At 40.4% G+C, this 25489-nt stretch overlaps 1 protein-coding gene across 4 annotated transcripts; it reads right to left on the reverse strand.

The window, feature by feature from the left end:
- Positions 1 to 375: 375 nt before the first annotated feature.
- ZBTB44 (zinc finger and BTB domain containing 44) lies at positions 376 to 23203 on the reverse strand. Of its 4 annotated transcripts, none has more exons than XM_035897965.1 (6): positions 23184 to 23203; positions 19056 to 20125; positions 14353 to 14437; positions 8610 to 8722; positions 5939 to 6239; positions 376 to 3816 (listed from the first exon to the last, which is right to left on the reverse strand). In XM_035897965.1, the coding sequence occupies exons 2-6, from the start codon at positions 20071 to 20073 to the stop codon at positions 3534 to 3536; spliced, it is 1800 nt and encodes a 599-aa protein (XP_035753858.1). In that variant the 5' UTR covers positions 20074 to 20125; positions 23184 to 23203; the 3' UTR covers positions 376 to 3533. The 4 variants fall into 4 exon arrangements, with proteins under 4 accessions (XP_035753858.1, XP_009640864.1, XP_035753860.1 ...); XM_035897966.1 differs by having other exon boundaries at positions 3724 to 3816; positions 6156 to 6239; positions 8610 to 8773; XM_009642569.2 differs by lacking the exon at positions 23184 to 23203 and having other exon boundaries at positions 8610 to 8773.
- Positions 23204 to 25489: the final 2286 nt, after the last annotated feature.

The raw sequence follows: 25489 nt of genomic DNA on the forward strand, positions 1-25489 counted from the left end.
TTCCGATCTCAACTCTCCTGTGATTCTGTGATCCTCCTCAAGCAGAAATATAAATGCATACCAAAAGCCAGGGTTTTTTTTGGTTTTTTTCAGTTTTGGGGGTGGGGAGTGTCCCTGTTCACTGCAGGGGGGTTGGACTAGATGACCTCTAGGGGTCCCTTCCAACCCAAAACATTCTATGATTCTAGAATATTTTAAAAAAGAAAATAAAAAAAATCAAGAGAAAAAAGATAAAGAAGAGGGAAAAGAGAAAGAAGGGGGGGGAGAGAAAAAAAAGAGGGGAAGAGGAAAAAGAGGGAAAAAAGAGAGAGAAAAGGAAAAGATAAAAGAAAAAGGGGGAAAATAAGAAAAAAGGAGGAAAAAGAAGAAAAAAGAGGGAAGGGGGGGGGGATGGCAAGGGGAGAAAAAGAGGAAAAAAGAAAATGCAGTCCAGAGTTCAAAACCCTCTGATAATGTATTGAAAGACATTTATGCTTTAGTGTCGTTTAAGGCAAGTTTTTTCTAGCTTAGTTCGATATCTATCTCGCTCAATTTGGATTCTAAGCATATTAGCAACAGAGGTGGTTTTAAGACCTTTTTTTTTTTTTTACATCTCTCCTGTGAAGGACACCAGCGTTTCAAAGAACCTAACACTTCCAACAAGTTAGGGAGGGGAAATAAAACGGTACTTGTATCTAATCTGCGTTCACTTCTATGGAGAAAAGAGGTATTAAGCAAGAAACAATACAAACAGGAAAATTAACAAGTAAACCCAACCCTAAACCAAACAAACCAAAAATCCTCTAAGAACTCTATTGTTCCTGCAGATGAATCATACTGAAAAGTGAGAGCTAAATGAAGATGTTACACAGATTTACAGGGTTGAAAAGATAATGTGTAACACAGTGCAGTGAACAATGAAACCCATGAACTGCCTCCTACCAAGGTGTTAACCGTTAATGATACTCATTTCTTTTCAAGAACAGATTAGAGCTACGAAGTCTTTTTAAACACACCCCACACCCCCCCCCGCCCTTTGGTATTCAGAAAGCAGTTTGCCTTCTGACACAAAATTTTAAGTCTTAAAAATCCAATATCCAGATATGTCTATTCTGTATTTGCACATCTCCTCACCGATAAACTGTTTAGCAAAATATCTAATGGGTGCAAATTACCAGATTCTGACAGAAGAGGATGTCCGTCTATATCTAAGCGTCTTTGATTATTACTTCTGTAGAGTCTGGAAATGTGTTTCTGTGTGAGCACTTTCTACTCCATAAATTACAAAGGGTTCTCATAGACCTGCAAGGTGGAGTAACACCAGAAAAAAAGAAAATTATGTATTTGAGTTCAGTGTCATAGCCCTGTACTTCAGGATAAAGCTCAGCAAAAGGCATTTTCTTGTCTCACTGGCTTCCCAGTTATAGAAATCAGAAGTGGAAGAGAACTGGTCTTTCAATTCAGCCCGTCAACAGACACTGGACTAATCAGCATCCCAGAAAAAGAACTTCTCCTTCAAGCCCTTTTAAGAAGACCTACAAAGGTAGACATACAAGACTGAATTGTAGCAGAGAACTTTGCAGCATGTTTCTAAAACACCCCTTGGATCTGGTGGAGAAACTTCATTCCACTAACCTGGAAAGGACTTAAATCCCAACTGTTTTCACTCTGTTTAACTCAAATGTGTGTTTTTTACCTAAAACACAGCAGAGAAAAATTGTTCAAGTCACTGAAACCCTTTAAGCTCTTTCCAAAGGGCAATGAACTTTTTTCCTTACAAAAGCTGGCTATTAGTAGAAACAACTCAGACCTAGAGTATCAGAGCTGCCTAAGCTAACTGAATACAAATTGATCTTGCAATATAATACGACTTTTGTGTCTTCTGTTTCTTCAGGAGCAACCTTTCTCTGTTGGTTTCATTTCCTCCTCATGTTTGCGTAAAACAAATCCGGACAGAAAACAACAATTAAAAAAAACCCAAACCAACCAAGATTCAAAACTAAGGGAGTAAATCATGCCTTTGGAATACTAAGATCAAGTAATACCTACTCGCTTAGCCTGTCATCTGTAGGCGATAGGCATTTGGCATCAAACACCGGGTTAACTTCAGAAGCAATAAGAAAAAATCACAAACCTCCTAATGTATTTCCTAATTTAGGTTTCAAAGCAGTACTATAGCCCAAACAGCCTCGACAAAACAAGACGTGCTGCTCTGAAAATCCCACACCCTAAATTTGTAGCTTTTTTCTAAATATGGAAAAATGGAATTGCAAATCTTTCAATTTATTGCTTACTTGAGCTGTGTATGGAGTTGGAGTAATGGCCTTTAATAAACCGAGTTGGCAAGGATTTAAAATGTTTTGCAACAGGAACGATTCATCATTGCTATATAGGCTTTTTGTAAACAACCCCCTGTTGGGTTAGAAAGTTGGCCTCTAAAGAGAATAAATTGCTTGTTTTGTCCAAAGCAGACTAATAAAAATCTCAGAAACTATACATGCATATGTATAAACAAAAAAATGTGCAATAATGCACAAAAGAGCTCATTTTTTCCCATCTGTAAACTCCCTCTAGCTAGCTTTTGACGATTAGTAAAAAATACAGCGTATACGGTAGGGGGAAGTGACCAGAACTGCAAACAATCTGGCCACGATTTACGAATTTCAGTTTGGGAAAACCTTCGTTTTCATACGTGGTTCCCCTTCTGCAGAAAGATACAGTCATGAGATATTTGTCAGGCTTGCACGGATATACACTTTTCTAGCACCCTCAATTCATTATGCACCGTTAGACTTTTCCTGACGGTAGTACTTCCACGCCTAACCTTAGATGGGCAAATCTGGACAGGCTATTTGATCGAGCAGTTTCTAAAAGGACTGGAATATAAGAAGTAGGAATACCTGGCATGACATCACTTGGTTTGTCAAAACTGATTCATCTGAGATGAAAAGGGACAATGTGTTTTTAAAAAGTGTGTGACTGTTATTCAAAAATGCTTACCATTTCCAAGAAAAGGCTTACAGTAAGCGCTTTGAAAAACAGCAGGCACAGAGATAGGAAGTGTCTTTTTTTTTTTTTTTTTTTTTTTTTTTTTTTTACGCAGCAGATTAAAGCATCCACTCAAAACTAGTCAAAACTGTTCAATAATGATTTTCAATGCATCCTTTTGTTTGTCATTTTAAAAAGGTTTCCTCTGATTTCTTTCCCTTAACCAGAGGGTCTGCAGAAGCAAGAGAAACTTAATGAGCTGCTCTAACTGTGGAAGAAGAAATAGATAAAGTGATCTGAATCAGTTGTTCTTCTTTAGAAGTGTATCACAGCTTCCATGATGTTCTGACAAGATCTTTTTGTGCATTCAGTCTTAAATATTTTCACAGAAGTGATCATTCAGTCACGAAAAATAATGTAACATCTGTTGCAGTTTTCTGTTTAAAGCGTAGCTTACAAAGTAAAAAGGGAAAATCTCCCCACTTTTGTTTAAAAAAATTAAATTAAAATGTACAGGACCAAACACAGGCACTTTCCAAAGAACAAAAATGAAACCAAACCATGAATTATTCAATAGTAATAGATGACAGCTCCGGTTTTGGAGGGTCACCTGCGGCTGCCTCAGCAGTGGCGTTAGTCTTTGGCTGCTCTGGCACATCTTCTTCCTTCTCTGCCAACCCACCCAGAGACCCCAAGGGGAAAGTGCTTTCGCAATTCTGAGTTGACGACACCTGTGAAATGACAGGCATTTGGACAGAAGAGTTGCTTTCAAAGCCATGCTCCCCTAGCTCATACTGCCCGAGGGTCTCTTCTTGTTCCTGGTTTAAGTAGTCCGGTACTAGGAAGTCACTAGAAGAGGGGCAAAGGACAGAAGAGAAATGTCATTTCTCACACAAACATTAGCGGTATCAGTTTCTTTCTATCAGTTACATCAGACAAGCTACGTACTGCATTGCACAGAGAACAAAGGTACTCATTTCACATTGCTCTAAGATCATCACAGCGACATGCTTCACTAAGCTCTATAACCTGGTTCTCATTTAAACACACAGAGAATTTATTCCAAGGCATCTATTTCGCATTGTTGTGCATCCATATTTCCTACACAGCAACTTCTTATTATTTAGACTGTATCACCTTGATGAGAATGAAAGTTAATGTCTGGAACATCATATGGCACTGAAAACCTCATTGCAAAAAGGGAGCACTCAACCTTTAAAAATAGAAACAAAAATGAGTTCAGCACTGGCAAAGATGCGAGCCTTTTCCACCACCGAGATAAGATCCACCCAAGAAACAGCAGCAGCACTCCTCTGAGAGTGGACAGGCTGTAAACAGAAGCGTGAGGTGAGGAAGCAAGGGTTCTGCTGAAAGCGTAAGGAGGCTGCCAACTACGGCGGTGGTTTGTGACGTTGGCACGTATCACGCTACTGGGAAAAGAACAGAATTGCGTTTCCTTCCCATTTCAGTCCTTTCTGGACAACAGTCCTGTAACTTACTCTTACCAACGGATGGCTGAATGTATGCAAAGAAAATCTACCAAACTCTCCAGCTGTATTTTCGGAGCATGAGCACATAACAAAAATAAAATTTCTCTGCAGATTTTCAGCACCAGACGTGTAAGTTTGTACTTGAGGCAAGTATATATATATACATATACATTACATATATGCATATTTGTATGCTTTAGTTCCTCCTTGTAATAATCCATTTAAAAGCAGTCCTTTTCTTAACTGACAGCAGCATTCACTGCTTCAAATCCAGATTCACCATCAACTATGCTAAACCTAGTGTTTGTAAATTCAATCTAGAGGAAGGCCTATAGACAACTAAAATCACATACTTTAATCTGACTTGAATTTGATGACAACAATAAAGTGCTTACCACAATCATGGCATCATCCCTTAAGAGTTTTCACTCTACTTTTGGCACAAGCGCTAAGACAAGAACTGCGTAAACCCACAGATATGAAGCACTTGTACTTTTAAACAATATTCTGCTGGAAAAACAGCGACAGGCTTTCCTGGTTTGTTTTGCAATTTTTTTCATCCTACACCACTTCTGAGATAACCAAATAGAACAAAATGCTGAAATGCTTTGTAGGGGAAAGAGCCTAACGTCTAGAATTCACGAGGGATGGTATTGTAGATGCCGTAACATTTACAATACATTTCTTTTGCATTGCTGGCGACAGATGACTTATACACACCAAGCTGCACCCTCTCTATAGATTTAAGAGCTGTGAGATCTATCTTCCTCCAATTTCACTCATCCACTTTTGTATTTTTCTATCTCAAATTCCAACAGTTACAAACATTTATTTCAATATGAGAATACAGTTCTCGTCTCATGCCTCACAACCCTTTTAATAGCCTTCATTGAAGTGCATTTGTGAGATATGCCAAGTCTTTTGTGCCCTGATAAACCAGAAATGTCCAACTGGCCCTTACTATTTCAAACCCTATTAATCTGATCATTTAGTAGTATGTTACCTAGAAAATGAAAAAAAAGACGATATGGAGTCATGCAGTCTTTCCACAATATCCACCATCAAGCAAGTACTTAAAATGAAGTAGTAAGTCTACTCCCTATGCAAGTGAACAGGCTATGTACAAGATTTTGAATAGCAAATCATTTACAGAACTCCACAGGTACTATAGCATAGAGCACTATGGCTTAACACCATCAGCCTGTCCATGGATACTACAGAAAAGAGAAATTAAGTAGCCCAGAAGCAGCTTCTGCATATCACTCGATTCTTCAGTGCCCTCCTATATAGCTTATATGCTGTAAGACAGATCAGATATAACAGATAGTGGTGCAAGAATGAATTTGACTGGAATTAGCCGGCAACCTGATGAGAGGCACAGCAGGCTGCCCTGGAAGCAGGAAAAGATGATTTAGAAAAAAAAAAAAAAAAAAAAAAAAAAAAAGCAAGTTTCCCTGTTAGGTTTTTGCTGTGCACCTCACCTGCTCTGGAAGTAGTTTGCTAGCTCTGATGCTTCATGGTTCAAGCTCCTCAGGTGAACGATTAAATTTCCAGAGTTGGTGAACATGGCGCCACATGTTTTGCACTCGTAAATCCGAGGCTTGCGGATAATATGCCGGGAAACCCGCATGTGGTGTTTATATTCCCCGAAGGAAGTGAAAGTGGCACTACATATCTGGCACCGGAAACAGCGTTTACCTTCGTGCTTCAGGCGATGCATCTTTAGCGAGTAAGCTCGGGTGAACTTTTTCCCACAGCGGTCACACTGAAATGGTTTAATGCCTGCGGAAGAGAGAGCAAAAAAAAAAAAACGTTCACCTTTTGTAATGAGAGGTCACTGGCAAAAAATCCTTCCAGATTTCTAACAGCAGAAGGAGAGCAGCTGTGGCCAGTCACAGTGAAGCGCTGGTTTAGGAAGGAATTCTCTGGTTAACTTTAGAATGGCAGAAACAATTATCACAGAGCTACACTTTCTCAGAAACAACTTCCAATAAATCTTGTAACAATATGAGCCGTCCGTAACGCTTACACCTCTTCTTGCCCACAGTTTGTATGACCATAAGCCTCCACAGATCATGCTATGGTTAAGATCCTGAGCCACAGCCAAAAAGTATCCGATGCAGCAGACATCTCAAACCAGCTTTGAACTCCTTTGATCTCGGGAGATTCTTGTGCCAGACTGGTTCCCAACAATGCAATTATCAGGCTACCCTTAATTGCAATGTCTTTTTTCTGGCTGCCTTTGGCCCCAGAGAAGTGTTCTGGCAGGGGGGCTGTGGGCACAAGGATGCCCCTGTAATGCAGCAGTGGTGATAAAAGGGTGAAGTAGCACCCTTTATGTTGCGTGGGAACCTTTCTGTACAAGAATCTTCAGCAACTTTGCATGACAGACAGCTCTCTAAGATGGTTTCGATTCACGCCTCTCATTTTTTTCTCGTATAATTTAGAAATGCCATTACTAGTTCATTTTTCATTTATTACAGGCACTAACAACACCCTAAAACATACGAGCTCTGCAACACGTTGCAGCGGCTGAGAGTACGCAATCACACCCAAACAGAACTATTACAGCATAAAAGACTCAATCACCAAAAAACTAAGTTTTAATAAAAAGTCTGAACTCCAGAAAGTGTGGAAATCCAAACACGAGGCCAAGAATCTGGAATATGGAGCTCTATTCATAATAGGGCTGTCAAAGAATGAAAAAGGTTTTTTCAAAAGGCTGAATGTGCATCAGCCCAGGCTGTTAATTCCACCAGTCTTTCACTCTGCTTTCCTTACGTTCAAAGCAGGAGCTGAACTTTTAATTGGGGCTTTTATACAGAGAAAGCTGTAGTTAAGGTTACACTGAAACTCCTTGTTAAGCATGTGAAAACAAGTTAATATCCTAGAATATTGTCTTGCGGAACGAAAACTTTTCATGCTTTCGTACTGTCCGAGGGCCTCTATTTCCTCTGCTAGTTTGAGAAAAATCTCTTCAGCCATTTTGCTCATGTGAAAACACTTTCAACATTTACAAGGTTTGAAAGTTTCTTTTGCATGCTAATTACACTGAAACAGCTATTCAAATCTCTCCCAACTTTGCCCAGGGGTTGCCAGCCGACAGGTTGGCCAGAGATGCTTTACCGCAGCATGCCTGTCTGCTGTCAGTTACAGCTTTAGCAACCATCTTGGGATAATTTCACACCTGATACGCTCAAAAAGTTGGCTTTTTAAAGTATTAAACACATATTACCTCTACCATTAAACACTCTATTACCCCTGGCCTAAACACAGCATGGGCATTTTACTTGAAGGGATTTGACAAATAATTGCTGGCGGTGAAAAAATGACACCTTGACAATTGCGGTTGCTCTGCCCCAAAATGGTGCAGCATCTGTGTGCAGGTAAGAGTCAAGCTCAGACCAGGAGATGGTAAACCACGAGACTTAGTGCTCAAGTGCGATAGCCCTTTAATATTCCCTTCATTCACTAAAATGTCAGTGCTATTGCCAGATAATACTAACAAGTCTTGAAAAACACTGACAGCAAAGACATTAGGAGTTCCTACTTGGATTAGAAATCAAAATGAATGCAACAATTCGGGGATCAAGACTCAGAGAAGGCGTTCGCACAAACCTTTTGCTACCTGTACTACCTGCAGTAGCTACATTTATTATCAAACCAATTCAGCTGTCCTGCAATCCCTCCAAAAATTCTGAGATCCGAAGGCATACAACATTCTTCAGTGCAAGGACAGATAACATTTTCTATCTTATCTGCAAGTCTCCTCTAAAACACAGCAGACAATTATGGCATGTAAGAGGAAGAACGTCAATCTACATCACTTCTTTAGTATAACAAAAAAGCCAAGTATACTCTATTTCATCTCAAATCTTTATCATGAAAACGACTTATTCGGATGAGTTTCAGGCAATCAGGCTTTTTTCAGTCCACACAAATGCTAATCATCCATGAGTAGAGCTATCAGTCAGTTCTGATGTATCAAAACAAGCGTTCAGTGAGACATACCTCACCCAATCTTTCTGAAATCAATTCTCAAGCGCTTGGCAGGTGATTAAAAAAGAACAGCATTATTGTATGTGCTGCACAGCGAGCAAACCTCTGCAAGTCTCTAAATTAGTAATTCTTGGAAACAGTAACGTTTCTTACCTGAGTGGATAAGCATGTGTTGTTTTAAGTTCTGAATGCGAGTGAAGCGGACCCCGCAGGTTGGACACTGAAAAGGTCTGTCTGGACCATTTGGGCTGGGTCTCTCTGTGCTGCTGGTAGAAGGAGCAATGTAGAGTTGGTAGGGATATTGAACGTTCTCCAAACTACAAAGAAAAAATTCACTGATTTACAAGCAAGCTAGAGGAAAAAAATAAGAAGCCTCGCCCATGGAAATCTGAACCTTGAACACATTTGTATGAGAAGAAGAAAAAGACTGGCCTTTCGCACTTCTGTCGAGATCTACATTTATGCTGGAAATCTCTGCCCCTATAGCAATGCGTCTGACCTGCACCCGAAGTCTTACAGTCACTGACTTTGCACATCTGAACAAAACCAGAGGATAACCTCTGACTCCTGGTTCTTCGGGCAACAAGTCTGAGCACCAGCTGCAAACTGGACTTTGTTTTCCAGGCATAGGCATTCTCTCAAGCATATTGATGATTTACAATCAGCAAACGGTCCCTGAGGAAGAAGTTAAAGAACTGAGCAAATTGGAAAGCAGAGGAGTATTTTGCAGCTTCAGTGATATTTGCAAATGAAATTAAAGCCAATTCATTTTCATTTCAATCCAAGTTCAATGAACAAACATTAGTATTTACAATTACGTATTTCTAAGTTTAAAATATTAATCTAATGAATCCATACTTGCTCCTTGTCTGATTCAATCGGCTCTATGAGAATAGCTCAAGCGCTGTATTTAAAAAACAGCACACAGACTGTAATAAAGGAACAATTTAAGGTAATTTATTTAAAACCGACTAATTGCTCCTACATAGCCTCTAGCTGCAAACCGTTTAAGGGAACTACAGTGTTATAATCCAAGTCCTCTGGCAAGGAACTTGCTTCGCTAAAGGGCACAGTGAAATAAAACCAAATCTGCTGGTACAAACATAACAACAGGAGTTTGTACTTACCTGGGGTTTCCCTTTCCTGAGCATTAAGGTCTATATTTTTTGTTGAAATAGACATTTCAGCTTGCTCACAGCCTGATGGAAGATCAGACGTCACTGGCAGCAGGGAACTGCTCTGACCCTGACTATTCCATGGCCAGAACAATGCAATTTTACTTTTACTAAACTGAAACGTATGGAGAAAAAAGTACAACGATGATGTCAACTGTTGCACGTAGACAGAAAGTCTCCCTAACTGAACACATCCTGTTGCTGGCCTGCTTCCATCTCAAGCCCAGATTGTTGTTTTCAAGGTTAGGCTGAAATTTGTGGACTCCTAACATTCACAGGAATGAAACGTGCACTTTGCACAAACAGATTTTCCGACACATCGTGCAAAAATCCACAGACCAGATCAGCACAGGGGGATAAGAACTAGAATCGTCTCTTTAAAATCAATACCTTAATTGTCTTTATCTACTCCCAAAATGGATGTCAACACAACTGCGAGAACTGTGTATCTGAATTCTGAGTACAATGATGGGTCTCAGTAGCTAATGTTCCAGTTGTAAAATTTAGCTGGACAGAGACAGCACCAGGTACCTCTCAATACACACAAGATAAAAGAGTTTCCTGCAGGAGTTTAGTATCAACCAGTCTGTAAAACCCGTAAGGATTTTCTAGTCTCACATGGAACTGGAATAATATTTGCTCTAAGGAAGAAGTTTTATTGTCCTTCACTTCTTTTTATACACAGTAGGGTCCTAGAGAGCTGTGGAAAAAATACATGCTGACAGATTTGTTGATCTTTGCTGAAGGGAATACTTGCAAGAGGGAAGTTACCAGCTCCTATCCTGGGCCTGGCAGAACGTAGTTCACTGCCACTTATGGGTCTAAAAAAGCTAACTGATGGCTTACCAGATGCACCTGAAATAAATGAGAGGGGTTTTAAACATAGGTTCTGATTTGTCTAACCAAATTTCTGACACAAACTCTGGTACTCCTGCTCCTTTTTGTGAGCAGATCACTGGATAAAGAACAGATTTTACTTAGATGTGGAAACGCTAGTTTTGTCTCTGGAGTTGGTATGACCATACCCTTTCCACTTTACCAATGAAAACCCTATCAACATTGACTAACAGACAGGTCTGTTATCTAAAAATATTAGGAAAAAAGAACAACACTGCAAAAAAAGCATAAGGCATGGAAGTCCAGCTGCCATAATAACCCAATAATCAAATAGCCACACCGATTTGGGCCCAGGATGGACAACTTTCCCCTCATCTGGTATTTGACACATGTCACATAGTCTGGCTAAGGGGCAAATCCCTTCAGAAAAGGTTTCTTGCACTCAGCTGACTGGAGAATTCACAATTAAAATTTTCACAGCTATGTGCCAACAGAAGGGACAGCTGCAGTGCAGGGCTGATAAAGGGATGACTGGCTGGGCAGCAAGAACTCCTGCTCCTAGACATACGTATAGACAGACATATCTAGCAAGCTCAAGTAAGAGTTACGTTTTGTTTTTCTGTGACACCATTTAACCTGCTTTGTAGAGAACTTCATCTTCTGGTGACATATTTCTTAGCTCCTTCCTCCCTCATTCCTGTGTTAGGGGATTGTGAAGAGGCAAAAGCACATCGTGCTCCTAGAGCTTTCTAGGGAGATACTCATACTAGGGCAGAAATTAGGAGCCACAGCTCTCCTTTTGATTCCAGCTCTCTTGGGCTAGCTCATCCTCAAAGCCTGTTACTGGTGCCAGCTTCTCTGCAACTGAAACAGAAAGGAGAAGTGCTATGGGGACCACCTCCCTAGAACAAATTTAAAATAAAGTTTGCTTTTTTCCTACCTAAAAGCTTCATGATGAGAAAGGCTGGTTAAAGCAGACAAAATGAGGACCACGAGGCTCTCCAGCTACCAGTGACTGGCATGTCTTTTTCCATCCTTACACTGCAAGCAGGCTGAAATACCTATTGGTGACATAACTGCGGACCTTAGCACAATGAAGAAATAACGTTTGAAACACAATTTTATTTTCTCTCCCCTCCTTCGCTTTCCCCATATATGCTCAAGTTTTCATGACTTGCAATTTGGGATACATGTGGCTGTTTAACAGCTGAGATTCGTCTAACAGCTCAGAGAATTTCTGTAACAGGTTTAAAATGTTTTCGCTGTAATGCTGAAGTATGCTACTTGCAATTTTTTCTTCTTTTCACCAAGAGATTATACACATATTTAACTAGGTAGAACTAAGCTCTGACAAATGCGAATGCCAGAATGCTCAGTGAGCCTAGAAATGTTATGTATTTGTAAATAACAATTATTTTAGAAAAGTGGAGGTTCTCATTATATTGGATCAGAGAGATCTTTTCTAATTGAGTCTTTGCAACTCCTTTTTAAGTGCAGCCATGAACTGATAGAGAGACTAACTGTTAAACCAGCCATGGCTGAATTACAGACCTAGGCTAGGAAAGTGCATTGCAATCCAGATGCGAAACGTCAGAGAAAGAATATATCAGGCTTCACTGTGAAACGGTAGGTTTAATACTTAACAGATTCCTGCGTGCCTATTAAGCCGACAACAATTACATGTGACCTGCTGTTTATGAAACACTGATTATGGTATGGAGGAGGATCAATTAATTATGTTAATCATTTAACACAGAAACTCATGAGATAAGATAGCCTTAATTTGGAAATATTTATGATTCTTTCCACAGCGATAAGGACGTCATATTGAAAGAACTTTAGATGGAGCGGTCTTTTGCTCTGTTTTCTGAATAGAAATATAATAAATATATACTCAAATACGTATTTTTCAATGTAAGTTTGCATTGCCCACTCACAACTGATTCTGACATTTGGAGAATCTCTACTAACAAAGCAATGTACAACCCGTACTTAAACGAAAGGTGCATTAAAGAAAATACCAAACAAAAAGCAAGGGAAACTTTCTCCATCTGTATGATTTATTAATCACATTTTCATCTGACTCAGCTAGAGCTAAATGTTTGATTTTATTCAGAATTCTGCATTATCTTGTTTTATGGACCCAAAACCGTGTGCCCAAATTGCTGCACAGTGAGTGACAGGCCATATTAATTTGCTGATGTGCCCATCCTGTGCTTGAAATGGGAATTCAAAAGCCCAGTGCTAGAAGGGCTGTCACAGCGTATCAGAATGCACTGCCCCATCCTGACAGGCACATACACGCACGCATGTGGAAGGAAACTTCTGGGGACTTGGAAGCACTATTTTACATGTTTAACTGATTCATGGAATAAGTAGAGTCTTGGCACGTTCATTTGAATGTATAAAATAAATCTCTTGGTAGAAACTTTTGAGTTCTGGAGTCTGAACTTCTCATAAATTCCCCTAACTATTAGCTCCCTTATTGTTATATAAACAACGTGCAAATTCTAGTTCATTTTGTTGATGCCTCTGTTACTCTGAGACTATTTTCAAACCTGGGCATAAACTAAGGCAAATACTCTTTCCTTCTCTCCAAGGAAGAGATATTTTAGTAGGCATTTTCAGTGTGTTAAAAGGATTTTATGTGTTTTGAATTTCCTATGCCATTTATGCCGAAGCTCTGCAATTTTATAGGAAATTTCTGAAATAATCCACCGCTGAAAATATGTATGCCACTTGACTTTAGAATTATAGCTTTAAAAACCTGGATTAGTTCTAATGCAACATGTGCTCCTATTATCAATTCAAACCCTAAGTGCTGGGTACTACTTTTACACTGATTTGTTAGCAGATAGAGAAAATCTCCGTCATACAAAGAATCTTATCTAGGCAGTTATTTCCCCTTCAGATTTAATCCTACAATGGGACAAGTTTTAGATGGAAATGGCAGGCAAGATTTTATGAGCTATGAAAATGCAGCTCTTGATAGCTATCTCTACAGGGAGTTTCACTTGACACAGTTTCTGGAACAACTCCCAAAGGTTCACGCTTCTTCCCCAGACCCACTTGTCTGACAAAATACTATGCAAAAGCCAGCTTGTCAATACTTCAGAAGCTTTGCTTAGAAAGGGAATAGCTAGCTATACGCCATACTTGACACATAGCACAAAAGCAAAGAGATGAAAGTCAAACCAGCTGCGTGTACCCTTGTATGCCACTTGCAGGTACATCACTTCACTCTAACAGAATTATGATACGTCTTTGACCAAACAGACCCATTTTAGTTCGGTCTTTTCTGCCAACCCTCCCTTATAAGGGATTCCCTTAATAAATCACTCCTCCCAGTGCAGTAAAAGACCGCTAAATATTTACAGTAAGTGACACGCAGCATCTTGGTAAGAAGTTACATGCATAAAGTTTAGGAGACAAGATTTAAGGCTGCTCTGCTTGCTCTGTGGTTTATGGCAATAGCAACGTCTGGTGAAGCCAAGACTAGGTACTTGCTTTCATTTTGTTGCTTTGGTGGCTTTATGTCAGCTTTAGCACACATGCAACTACCACACCTGTTTCACAGTAAAGACTTTTTTTTTAATATTTATTAATAAAGAGCAGTGATGAAGAAACAGAAAAAAAATCAGTATCTTTCTTCACCAGTGTTGCCTGGAAATAAGACAGGAAATGAAAAGCAACAAGTAAGCAAATTCTGACTTTCGTCACCTACATTCTTCTAAAGCATCTGATCCTTCAGGCACTGATTGTACTTTGATCAACACAGAGACGTAGATGTACGAACAACTGAACATTCTGGGATTAAGGCTGGGTAGGTTAATTACAGCACAGCACTTGCTGCGGAACACTTTGCACACTGCATTGGTACATACCGATCATCATCATCTGCATGAGCGTTAGTGCCAGAGGTACTTTGGAGTGTGGGTAATCCCTCCGTAACCCCCTCATCTATTGAGCCTAGGCAAAGAAAAAAGGGCAATTTAATGCAAATAAGTGTTCAAAAAGGGTTGGGGGGGCAGGTAAATACACATAAAGCTTGCTTTCCCACACTGCTCCCTGGGTGGTAAGAATTGTCCTGGGAAAAATCATTTAGAAAACCCAGAAGCAACGTGTTCCAACTCAACTTCTCCGCTGCACAAATTATCTAGTAAATGGACAACTCAGCAAAGGGCAAATATTTGGCACACCTAGAAAATGGAAAGAATCTATGTTAAATACAGCCAGAGTTTTCGAAACACATCCAGTAAAGCAGAAACGTTACCTTCACCTAAAGGGACCATTTCATCAGTTTTCAAGACTTCTTGAGCAATAAAGAGCTCAATCCTGCTACGCTACATCGCTTTTGTGTTCCAGATCTTCCATACATATGTATTTGTTGACAATGCCTTCATTTATTGATAAGACAGGAAGAACCCTCTGAGAAATTAGAAATGCAACGCAAAAGAGACCAAACATCTTTTTGTAAGAGAAATGTATACACAAAACCATTCCAGAGCTTTGTTCAGTGCACCAACAATAAAGCAATTGTAGCTCAAGTGGCTTTTGGAAACAGAATCTAAGGTAAATGCAGCACTAAAGCAAAACTACGACTTCATTCACCTGATACGGCTGTTGCTCAGATGGGCCTCCCTCATCACCACTTGGGAGTTTGGCGTTCAGTCCTTGTTTAGGCATATTAAGCAAGGTTATTTTGGCCAGATGTCACCATAACAGGGAGCGAAGTCAGCAGTACAGTACTAGAACAATTCTAACAGCTGGTACCCACCCCCTGCCAACCATAATCCTTGATGAAAAAAAAAATCCTCTGGTTGGTTACGTGTGACCATTTAGATAAACCATGTGTTGTTCCATCTTTAAGCGAGCAGACTGGATCTCCTCACATTCCTCCTTTTCCTCTGATAATGTCTATGGGTGCAATGGGAGATGACAAAAAGGAATGACTGAACTCTGCCAAATTTCAAAAGGATCAGGGGCTCCCATCCATGACGTTTGTATGATCAGTAGCATGAAAGTCACGTGGAACTGGTGCAGAAGTAATTCCTCCTTTTCCCTCTCTTGAGACTGAATGCTAAGCAACGCTTGAACTCTTCTGAACAGCCAAGCCACCTTTGGGTCTCGACCACCAAATCCATGCGATTGAGAACAGATCAGGGAATGACATTTCTCTCTCTACACCTACATCTTGAGAACAAGCAAACGTAGGGCAGTGCTAGGAGCTGCTCCTGCTGCTATGGTAAAAATAATTCTGCCTTCTAAGAGAATGGGCAGTCTGAATTTGGGAACCCTTCCCTAAAGCTCGCTAGGAAAATCAAGTTATCATTAGGTCTACAATGACAAGTGTCAGACAAAATGGAAAAACAAAGAGAAGGAACAAAGACATGGAGAGAGAAGCAGGAAATGTGCTTATTTTGTCAAAAAGAATGAGAGCGCTGTCTCCAAAAAAGGCTGTCCCTATAAAGGACAGTCTGTTCTACAGAACCTTAATGAAGGGAAAGATTATTGTCTTAACGTGGCCTCACGTTATGGGCCCAGTGATGGGAGGGAAGTTGCATCACCAGCAGTTTCCAAATAACACCAGCAGAATCAAAATTTTGAATTTTGTTACAAGCTGACAAACTATGTTTGGGAAATTCAGCAACTATGCAATCTATAAAGTGACAAAAGTTAATCCCATTTTGATTTATCCTTCTTTTTCATGAAGTACTTAACCAAAAGTCTACTGAAAAATAAGCCCAATTGCTCTTAGGTTTAATTTTATGCCTTCACCTCTCAAATAGGAACAGTGCTAATGAGTTATGAAAATATCTTCTCAGACATAGCTATTGTTGTAACCATAATGACTTATTTATCAAGACCCTGCTTCACGTCTCCGTCCATATTATAAAGTGCTTCCAAGTATAATAAATTGCAAATGAACAAGTCTTGAAATTGCCCAAGGAGTGAATAAGAGCTTTTTGCAATATCAGAAAGAGAGACAGGCATTGAGATAAATACATGCAATTATACAAAGAAAATATGTTCAGGGAAGAGAAAGCTGTACTTGAACATATCTTGCTGCCTCCATTTACTGTTCTCATGTTACTGCATAAGGAAATACATCTTTGGGACGCAAAAAGTGCATGTAAAAATGTGTTTTCTAGCTACGAAGTGTGCCTTATTTATTAGGTACATGTGAACTGTGCTAAAAAGCAAGAGCACTGTTCCCCTTTATAGCAAGATGTGAATCAAAACTATTACGAGTATGGTTAATAATGTTATGCCAAGACCACTAAATATTGATTCAAACACATTCAAGGACAAAGAACAGACTTGTACTTTGAAGGTTTGGGGCTACTGGTTTGTTTTTTTTTCTCTCTGTAGCCATTTTAAGGAAAAACATGCTGTACTAATATCCTCAATAACAGACATTTAAGTTTAAACATTATAATCCCTAAAGCCTAAGATCCTCTGCCCCATACCATAGAAATGGTCAGGTACATGATCCCAGTGGTACAAAACCTATAATAGGAAATAGAAAATGGAAAACTTTCCCCTAAACATCATGTGGCTTCGACACAGATACCTTTTGAAGATGGATGCACAAAGTGCTTGTCAACAGAAATAATTTCAGGAAACTGGCTAAAGCAACAACAGAATTCAGTAAGGTGCCTGGCTATTGGAGTAGGTTTCAAAGTAATTTTTGTTTAACACTAAGGCTGTCTTAGAAAAGCAGATTTTATAGCATTCAGTGGCACCTCTACCTCTACAATTCAGTCCTAGGCTCGCATTCTCATGTCTCAACTCATTCAAGCCACTTTTGACTATGCAATTTGGCTGGTATTTCTAACTCCAAGAGATGTCCTCTCAAGACTTCCGTAGCTCGTATGCTATTCATCTGTAATCTAGAATTCATACCCAGTTTGTTCCTTTAAGCTGCTTGGGTGTGATATTTATAGTTGGTAAAACTCCCTCCATTCGCTCGATACTCTATTTTTGACTTTCTCTAATAATTATTTCTACTTGTTTTATTTTGTCTGTGATGGCACAATTATGTCGATGAAATAATTTGCATCTCTTCTCACATGGCCCTGGCGAGGCCCTTTCCGAAGTTCCTACTATAATGAGTTAAAAACTGAGTCAAACTAAACCTCTTCATGAACAACGACCACTTTTCCTGGAGACTACCCAGCAAACAAATTGTTTAGTTTTTAATCTATGCGCTGTTTTGGCAAAGTACATTTAAAGTTTTATATTTAAACTGATATTAAGTCTGCTTCTCAGAAAAGGTAAACAGCCTTGTCTCCACTAAATAAAACATTTTCGTTTGGAAAAAGCATTACCAATCTAAACTATCAATACATGAGCTACACAAACTGACAAACAAACCCAGCAACATAAAGTCTTGAAGGATGGGACAAATGGAAGATATTTTAATTTCTTTCTAGAGTGTATTACCTGATTTTCATTTTCTTTTAGTGAGTATTACCTGAAGAGCTCAACAATACTGATTATATGTTGCAATCCTGGAATGGTCAGACTGATCTAACACTCACTTTCTTCAGAGAAAGCACAGTGTTATGCTGACCAAACAAAACAAATAATGCAGGCTACTAGGCTACATTTATTTACTTTGTTTAGTTTGTTTATTTATTTAATTAACTGAAGCAGCCTTTCATGTATACATTATTTGAATGAAGCCGTCCAGTACATTTGCCATTCTTACGGCCTTCAAACAAAACAGGCTTTATTAAAAATCTTTCAGTAAACAAACTCTACCGAGCACAGGTCAAGCCACTTAACTGAAAGCAAAATAGCTGACTTGGGCAAAAATTTGGTAATTAAACTAGAAATATTGCAAAACCCCCATTTTCTGACTTACTAAAAGCCATTCAATGCATTCTGTGCAAAGAGGAAAAAAAGGATTCTTACAGTAACCTTTAAGTATTAGCCATTTATAAACAACTGTCTGCTAGAAGAACCCAAAATTGGCCTCAAACTGTCTTTCATGGAAAAAAGGTTTCTCTTGGCAATTGGCAGTATTTGAAGAAGTAACTTGCGAACCAAATCCCACAGAAATGGAAAGGCTCTCAACATTACGACTGTGTGGTTTTGTTTTTGTCTGGGGCATTAAGATGACACTGTTCCACCACTTATTTTGCGAATCTTCTAACAAAGGCTCTCTGTCGTGATTATACAAGATTTCATGTCTGATGCAAAGTACCATTCCACCCCTCTGTGGCTACAGACACAGGTCTTTCAGATTTGGTGTTGCAGCTCAGCTGAGATCGGGCCTTTTGACACTACTGGGAACAGAATTCTTTTCCCCGGTCAAGCAACCAGAGGTAAAAAGGGTTTATCAATCTCTTCTGAATAAGGAAGTCTATCAACAGGCTTACCTTTCTTAGCTGCCTGCTGCAAACTTATTGGAAGAGCTCCAAGTACCATCCCCCCACCAGGGGTTTACGTGTAACATTTCATCAAACTGCAGTTTCGCAAAAGTAAAGCATGAAAAGACATGAAGCAGACTTCCTCCAACAGAATCGCAAGTGCACACATACCTATTTGTACATCTATCTAACCCCAGAAATAGTCATACCTATAGAGGAAGACTGCGGGCTGATCAGGAGATCTTCCTGCACTTGCTCGCTTCCTGGGACTGTCTGTTGATCGCTCAGAGAGCTCTGGGATGCGCTAACAGGCTGCGATACTTCCTCGTGAACCTCCTCATCGCTTAACCTTTCCACTTTGACACGCACGTCTTCTTCAATCACAAGGGGAGAACTGGCTTTTGTGCTCTCACAAGTCACGTAATCTGCAATTCTTCTGTTGGACTCGGAGGGCCCAGGCATTTCCAAAGTCCTAGAGTTCTCCGCCTGCTTCACCTTCTCAGACTGCAGTCTTCGATCAATTCCAAAAGGAAAAGTCCAGGGAAAAGCTAAGGACGAGTCCACAGGCTGATTTCTGGACTCCGGGTAAGAAGTCGAAGGATTCAGCACTTGGGGGGAACTTGTTTGTGTGTTACACTTAAGGGGGCTCTCAGGAGACATAACTATGTAGCTTTTGCGCTTTCTTCGTGACTCTCGGCAAACAGGAATGGTTCTTTCCACTACACTGCACTCAGAAGAAACTGGAGAAAGGCTACCGTCTCGAGAAGTAAAATTGCAGTTTGCGCTGTTCTCCTGTCCTGCATCCAGCACCTTCTCTTGCTGGCTGTTGGGCGTATTCCATAAAATGCTGGACTTCATGAATTCTGAGCACGTGCTAGCAACGCTGAACATCTGCATGTAGCTGGCTGCGGCCAACACATCAATAATGTTTTCTGTATTAATAGATAGTGTTGCTGTGTAAGCGTATTCCAGAAGAGGTATAAAACCAGTCACCGTCACATGGTGCAGGTCTAACACGCTCTTGCTCTCGTCTTCTGCTTGGCCAACGAGTTTGGAACGGAAGAAGTCGCTGCAGGCTGCCAAAACCACCTTGTGCGCCCTGAAGATTTTGTCCTGGACGCGGATGGTGATATCACAAAAATGTCCATCGTTGCGGAGCATGTTCAGCTTTCCCAGCATCTCCTGACTGTGAGCAGGGGAGTTATGAGTGAATGTTTTAACACCCATTTTTTCACCTTTCTGCTAGCGTTCCTTCCACATACGAGAGATTGCAGGTATCCTAAAACAAAGAGGAGAACTGTCATTATCATCTCCGAAAGCAAAAGCAAAGTGGCTTCCTGGTTATAAGACTCTGTACTATCAGCAGGATTCCCCAGGGTCAGGTTTTTCTACTATCTGGACTGTGCAACGGACTAACTCTAGAGAAATGCAACTATCTATTTGCCATTTTCAAAAACGCAGATCAAATTATTTGCAATTTATCACTAATAATCATCTTCCATGTTTCTGTTACTGCCCACTCAAATTCCTAACAGAGTTTAGAGAAAAACCAATGTCTGTAACACTGAAAAGAAAGCATTTTTGAAACGATCATCTGTGTAACAAACGTAGATTTTTATTTTCTGGGCTCAGGAAACTATTGCTCGCAGTTCTTAAACGTGACAAACTTTGCTGAATTTTAAGTGGAAAAGACATTAGCTTGGGTCCACTTACAAGTGTGCAGGAGCAAGCAAACCTCCCAGAGAAGGTATTTAATACCAGAATAGCTTTAGAGAAACTACAGCACGTATTTTCAGAGGACAGAGTTCAAGCCAGTAAACGAAAAATAGCCGCTGCCAATAGCTCTGCTTTCCTGCTGTAGTGCAGGTACTGACTGCCTAGAGCTGCTTTTAATAAATAGTTTTGGACTAGGATGAGAAGTTATTGAAAATTCCTTCAAAAACACAGTGGATTACAAACCTCAAAGTAAAGTTTAAATCAAATACACGCAAATTGATTTTATGTATGTGATAAATAGAGCAGCTTCTTTCTTCTGAAAAATACAAAATAGCCTTCCTGGGGACCAGTTCTCTCCTATATGTGGGAGCAAATGCATGGGGTTTTGTGCAAGGTCCTGAAGGAGCAGAAGGGACTGTATGCAAGTTTATTATTTCTGAATTATTTCACTGTAAAGGAAACATAAGCAACCATGTTTCACCTTCTTAAGGGCCCCCCCAAGCTTCCACAAAAGTCTTCTGTGTTCCACGTGACTCACACAATTAACATGATATAGAAATATCATCCCGGTAAAGTCAGTGGTTAAACATCAGCAACATAATTGGATCTGATTATTTCCTGGAGTCAGCCAGCTTCTTCACATCATCCTTCTCCTTTCCTTTCCATGTATGCAAAAACATACCACGCTTGCAAATTGCTCATGCGGCGCTTCGCAATTACAAAGAGCACTGCAAGTTTGGAACAACTTACCACAAATCTCACCAGCCTTAGCACAGATTTAAATGGCAGCTGTCAGAGCCTACCTTGTTCCACAGACATTTACACTTGGCTGCTTCTTGTTCCTATGATTTCACTTTTGATACTGCAAGCCCTTTCAGACAGAGGAAAAATATCTGTTTGAGAGAACAGGTTAACTAACACTTAACAATATAAAGTCTGAGTGAAACTACAAGGGCCGTTTGGATTTAAAATGAGATTTCACACTACTGCAGAGGAAGAAGCTAAGCAAAACCCTCCCTTCACTGAACGAAAACATATCGACCTCAAGAGGCATCTGAAGATCTAGACTGTTTGTTCTCCAGCATGAATCAAATGAAAAGCGTATTTAATTGATCTCAGACCAAAACACTACAGCAAAACCTTGTAACAGCATATTCTAAATGGCCTTGGGACACCCTTCCTTCTGAATTCCCAGTCACTGCAGCAATTCTTTGGCACATCAGAAGTCCAGAAGTACTTCTGTTCAGCAACTGGCAACAAAAAGAATAATACATTTGCAAGGACTATCAACAGTGTATCTGGTATTTAGAAATGGTACCGATACATAAATGTAACCAAGGAGAAAAACCTAAGTGAGCAATACTCCCGACTCCTATACGCCCAGAAGACTAAGGCATTTTCCTTCTCTGTTCTCCGAATGAGTAATGCTCATCCCTCCCGTCTCTCAGTGCGAGAGCTCTGTTCTGCTCACCTCCTTCAAACCCTGCTCTGAACCATTCCTCGTCCTGCTTCCCCCTTCCTGCCCACCTCACCCCTCTTCTGGCTTCCTTTCCCCTCCCCCTTTCATCTTTTGCTTCCTTGACCTTGATCTGGTTACAGAATTTAGAACAAAATAGCAGAAGTCCGTGATGTGCAATAAATTGATTTAAATTTATTACAGAAGCAGCATGCCTGCCATGAGCATGGGATATTGCCCTGTTAAGTCACTTCTGTGAAATGACCTTCCCCATCGCTGCCCTGGCACCGTCATTCACACAAACTGGCTCCTTACACAGGCTTCAGTGTGGACGAAGGATGTATACATATGCGTGCTATTTTCAGAAAAATCAAAAAGGGGTGGGCTGAGGAGGGGGAACAGTATCATTTCTTTACAGTTAATAGGGTAGTAAAAACGTCAAATATTTTTGGAAGGTAATTTAAACAATATGAAAATATTTTCCGCGTGAAAAGATGAGCATGCTAAAGCTCCGCCAGGTTATAAAATGGTTCAGTTCTCTCTGTTAATCTTTTAGTGGCACGGGGCACTTCGATAGCTGCACTAACTCACAGTGACGGAAGAGTAAAGGGCCACAACGTTACAACTTCACCTCAAGCCTAACATCTTCGGATCATCACCATTTCGAAATGGCATTTTGTCACGTCTTATTACAGAGTATTAGATGGTCCATGACAGCAGTTGTTAGACCATAAGGTATAGGGTGCTACATTCAGGAGTGATTAAAGAACCATAAACTAGAATTAAATATACACGGTACCCTGGGAGTGTTTGAGGTGGGGAGACCAAGGTGCACAAATAAACTACGCGATAAGCGAGTTGGAGCTGGAAAAGTTGTTCATCTTCGAGCCACAAACCATCATCGATTCTCTAAGCAGGGACTGGGGTTGATGTCGAAGAAACGGTGGCTTGCTTTTCCTTCCCAGCTGCTGGCAGCATGGCTTCTCCTCCCCACAACTCCCACCTGCACGCTTATACCCTGGCCCACAATACATTTGAGTATTTCAAAGTTCGAGAGAAACACGGCGGAATTTAAAGACGCTTTCAAAAGTTTTAAAAATGCTCTCAGTGGGACACTTCAGCCCGTATTTAATGGGCTCTATTTAACTCTGCAACAGACACTTACAGTTCCAGAGAAGGGTTTTTCCAGCTTGCGTTGCTGCACGGGAAACGTGGGGATTCACCACCAAAGTGCGGATCTATGGACAAGGTGAGAATTCAAACGCGAGCACTTCAGGACTTCAGAGCAAGGAGAATTTTCTCCACTATTAGCCAAAAGCAGTTGGAAGGCAAGTGCTACCATACCAAAGACTTTGTACAATTCATTTGAAAACGAGTTGGTTTTTTTATTTTTAATCCTAGGAGCACTAACGTAGACCTGACCTTTAAGTAGTTCAAAGTAACTTCACTCATTCTTACTGTTTCAAGGCTACTGAAAAACAAGTTTTAACAACAGTTATCAGTTCATTTACACTGTTTTGGGACAATGATTAAACACAGGTTACGTTTCTCTGCTTGGAAACAGTAGACATGTGAAAGTGTACACCATGCTGTGTAAAGGGAAAAGAAACTGCAGCAGAATTGAAAAACATTGCTTATGCGACCTGCCCCATCCCACATACCCAGAAATTAGCTTCTTACTCACCTCCTGTCTAACCTTATGGCTCAAATAATGGGGTTTGAAACATAGTACCTATAATAATATCCCACTTTTTAATTTTGGAAGAGTCAGTGAACTCACAGGGCTGTTCACGTTCGGTTTCTCACTTAGCTACATCTTTTTACAATAGAAGTGAACAATTTTTTAGCACCACAAAACTACCACGCCACCTTTAACCTCTGCATCCTGACCCATGACAACTTACCAAATATCATGAAAACACTTTTCTGATTGCTAAAACCCACAGGCTTCAGATATATAAAAGCTGCATTGGCTTTAGTGCCCAAAAAGCTTACGAAATTCCCACCCTCACACTCATCTCGGGTACGCTCATTCAGCTGCGAGACCATGGTGTAAATCAGATCGCTAGGGGGTTTTTTTGGGGGGGGGAAGGGATTTATTTTTAACCCAGACCACTCCTTGGGCACTGGTTACAGCACCATCCCATAAATAGACAAGCCTTCTATAGGGATAAACGTGTGACCTGGACCACCTTATCTCCACCACCTTCTCCCTGTGCTACGTACGTACCAGCACCCCTCGCTCCCTCAAACTAACTGGTTTGTATAATTAAGTTTATAATTGAATTAGAACAACTGCTCCTAGCGCGTCCTTAACTTCAAGTTTGCTATTTCTATTTCAGACTTGAAGCACTTGTGTATCTAAACACGCATCTGTTTCCCCCAACACCAGCTGGCCTAATAAAAGGTACTATCTCCCACTACAAATCTTGCTGTGCTTCACTTGACAAGACTGCTGGCTGGAGCTGCCGAACTGTTCGCGTCTCAAACTCATCCACAGCACTTTCTATACTTTGCTCAAAACTGTATTTTAAGTCAGGTCAAGTAAACCTAGTTTGAACTCAGCCCACCACTGCTGAGCCTGGCGGTATTTATGAAAAAGAGAAGGCAAACACAAGGTTCCTGTGCTCAAAATTACGTCAATGTGCAGTATTCACTTTGGTGTACTGGAATCTGTGGAATGCAAACCTGTAACCTTTAGCTACCGTGGGTGACTGGACCAGGGAAATGAACCATCTAGATAAGTATGCAGTGTTTCAGAACTTCAATTTCCTCTAGGACAGCATACTTCAAATTGTAAGTGCACAAAGGAGCTAGTGTTAAGTCAGCTACTTCATAAACACCGTTATGTTAAAACCTGAAATAGATGCTGAGGAGCAGTCTATAAACAGAGGCTGAGGTGATGCTATACCCTGCAAAAACAGGAGAGCATTCAGTACTGGGGCTAACCTGCTCCCCGGTCTCTCAGTTTGGGAACCAGACCTTTACTCTCTAAACCACTCCAGCCGAAAAACCCCGAGACACTGAAATGGCTCCTGCATCCCTTTCCTCCCAGCTTCACAGAAGAGGCCAGTTTTCAGGCATTTTCTGTTTTAAGGAGTTGGGGGAGAGATTTTGTCCTTGGACAGGCCTCCAGGAAGACCTCAGCCTATCCAGGAAAGAACCGCTAACAGTGAGATAAGTAACTCTGGAGAACTCCACTTAGGAGCTTTAATGATAGAGCAATTTCAGGTAGTGAGCGGAAGACTTGAAATGCTACAATCCATCTATTTACTGTTAGCAGGAATACTGCCTTTCACAGCTGAAGGCATATAAAAGAGTGAGTTCTGCTTTTCCTACACACTTCAGAAGTACTGCATTTGATAAGATAAGGCCATTTGTTTTGTAAAAAACAGGTTTTTGACACACTACTTTTGACAAGTTCACATGCCAGAGCTTTTGAGGCCACTGACTCCATCTGCCATTAACGTC

Source organism: Egretta garzetta, unplaced genomic scaffold (genome assembly GCF_000687185.1).
Source record: "Egretta garzetta isolate BGI_Z169 unplaced genomic scaffold, ASM68718v1 scaffold307, whole genome shotgun sequence".
Taxonomy (NCBI): Eukaryota; Metazoa; Chordata; class Aves; order Pelecaniformes; family Ardeidae; genus Egretta; species Egretta garzetta.

What these genes read in the sequence shown, in the direction of transcription:
- ZBTB44 (XM_009642569.2), bottom strand. Translation starts at nt 20,073, where the DNA reads ATGGGTGTTAAAACATTCACTCATAACTCCCCTGCTCACAGTCAGGAG. An exon ending in ACACATGCTTATCCACTCAG is followed by an intron (nt 6,240 to 8,609) that starts GTAAGAAACGTT and finishes TCTCTTCCGCAG; the next exon opens with GCATTAAACCATTTCAGTGT. An exon ending in GCAAACTACTTCCAGAGCAG is followed by an intron (nt 3,817 to 5,938) that starts GTGAGGTGCACA and finishes CCCCTCTTCTAG; the next exon opens with TGACTTCCTAGTACCGGACT.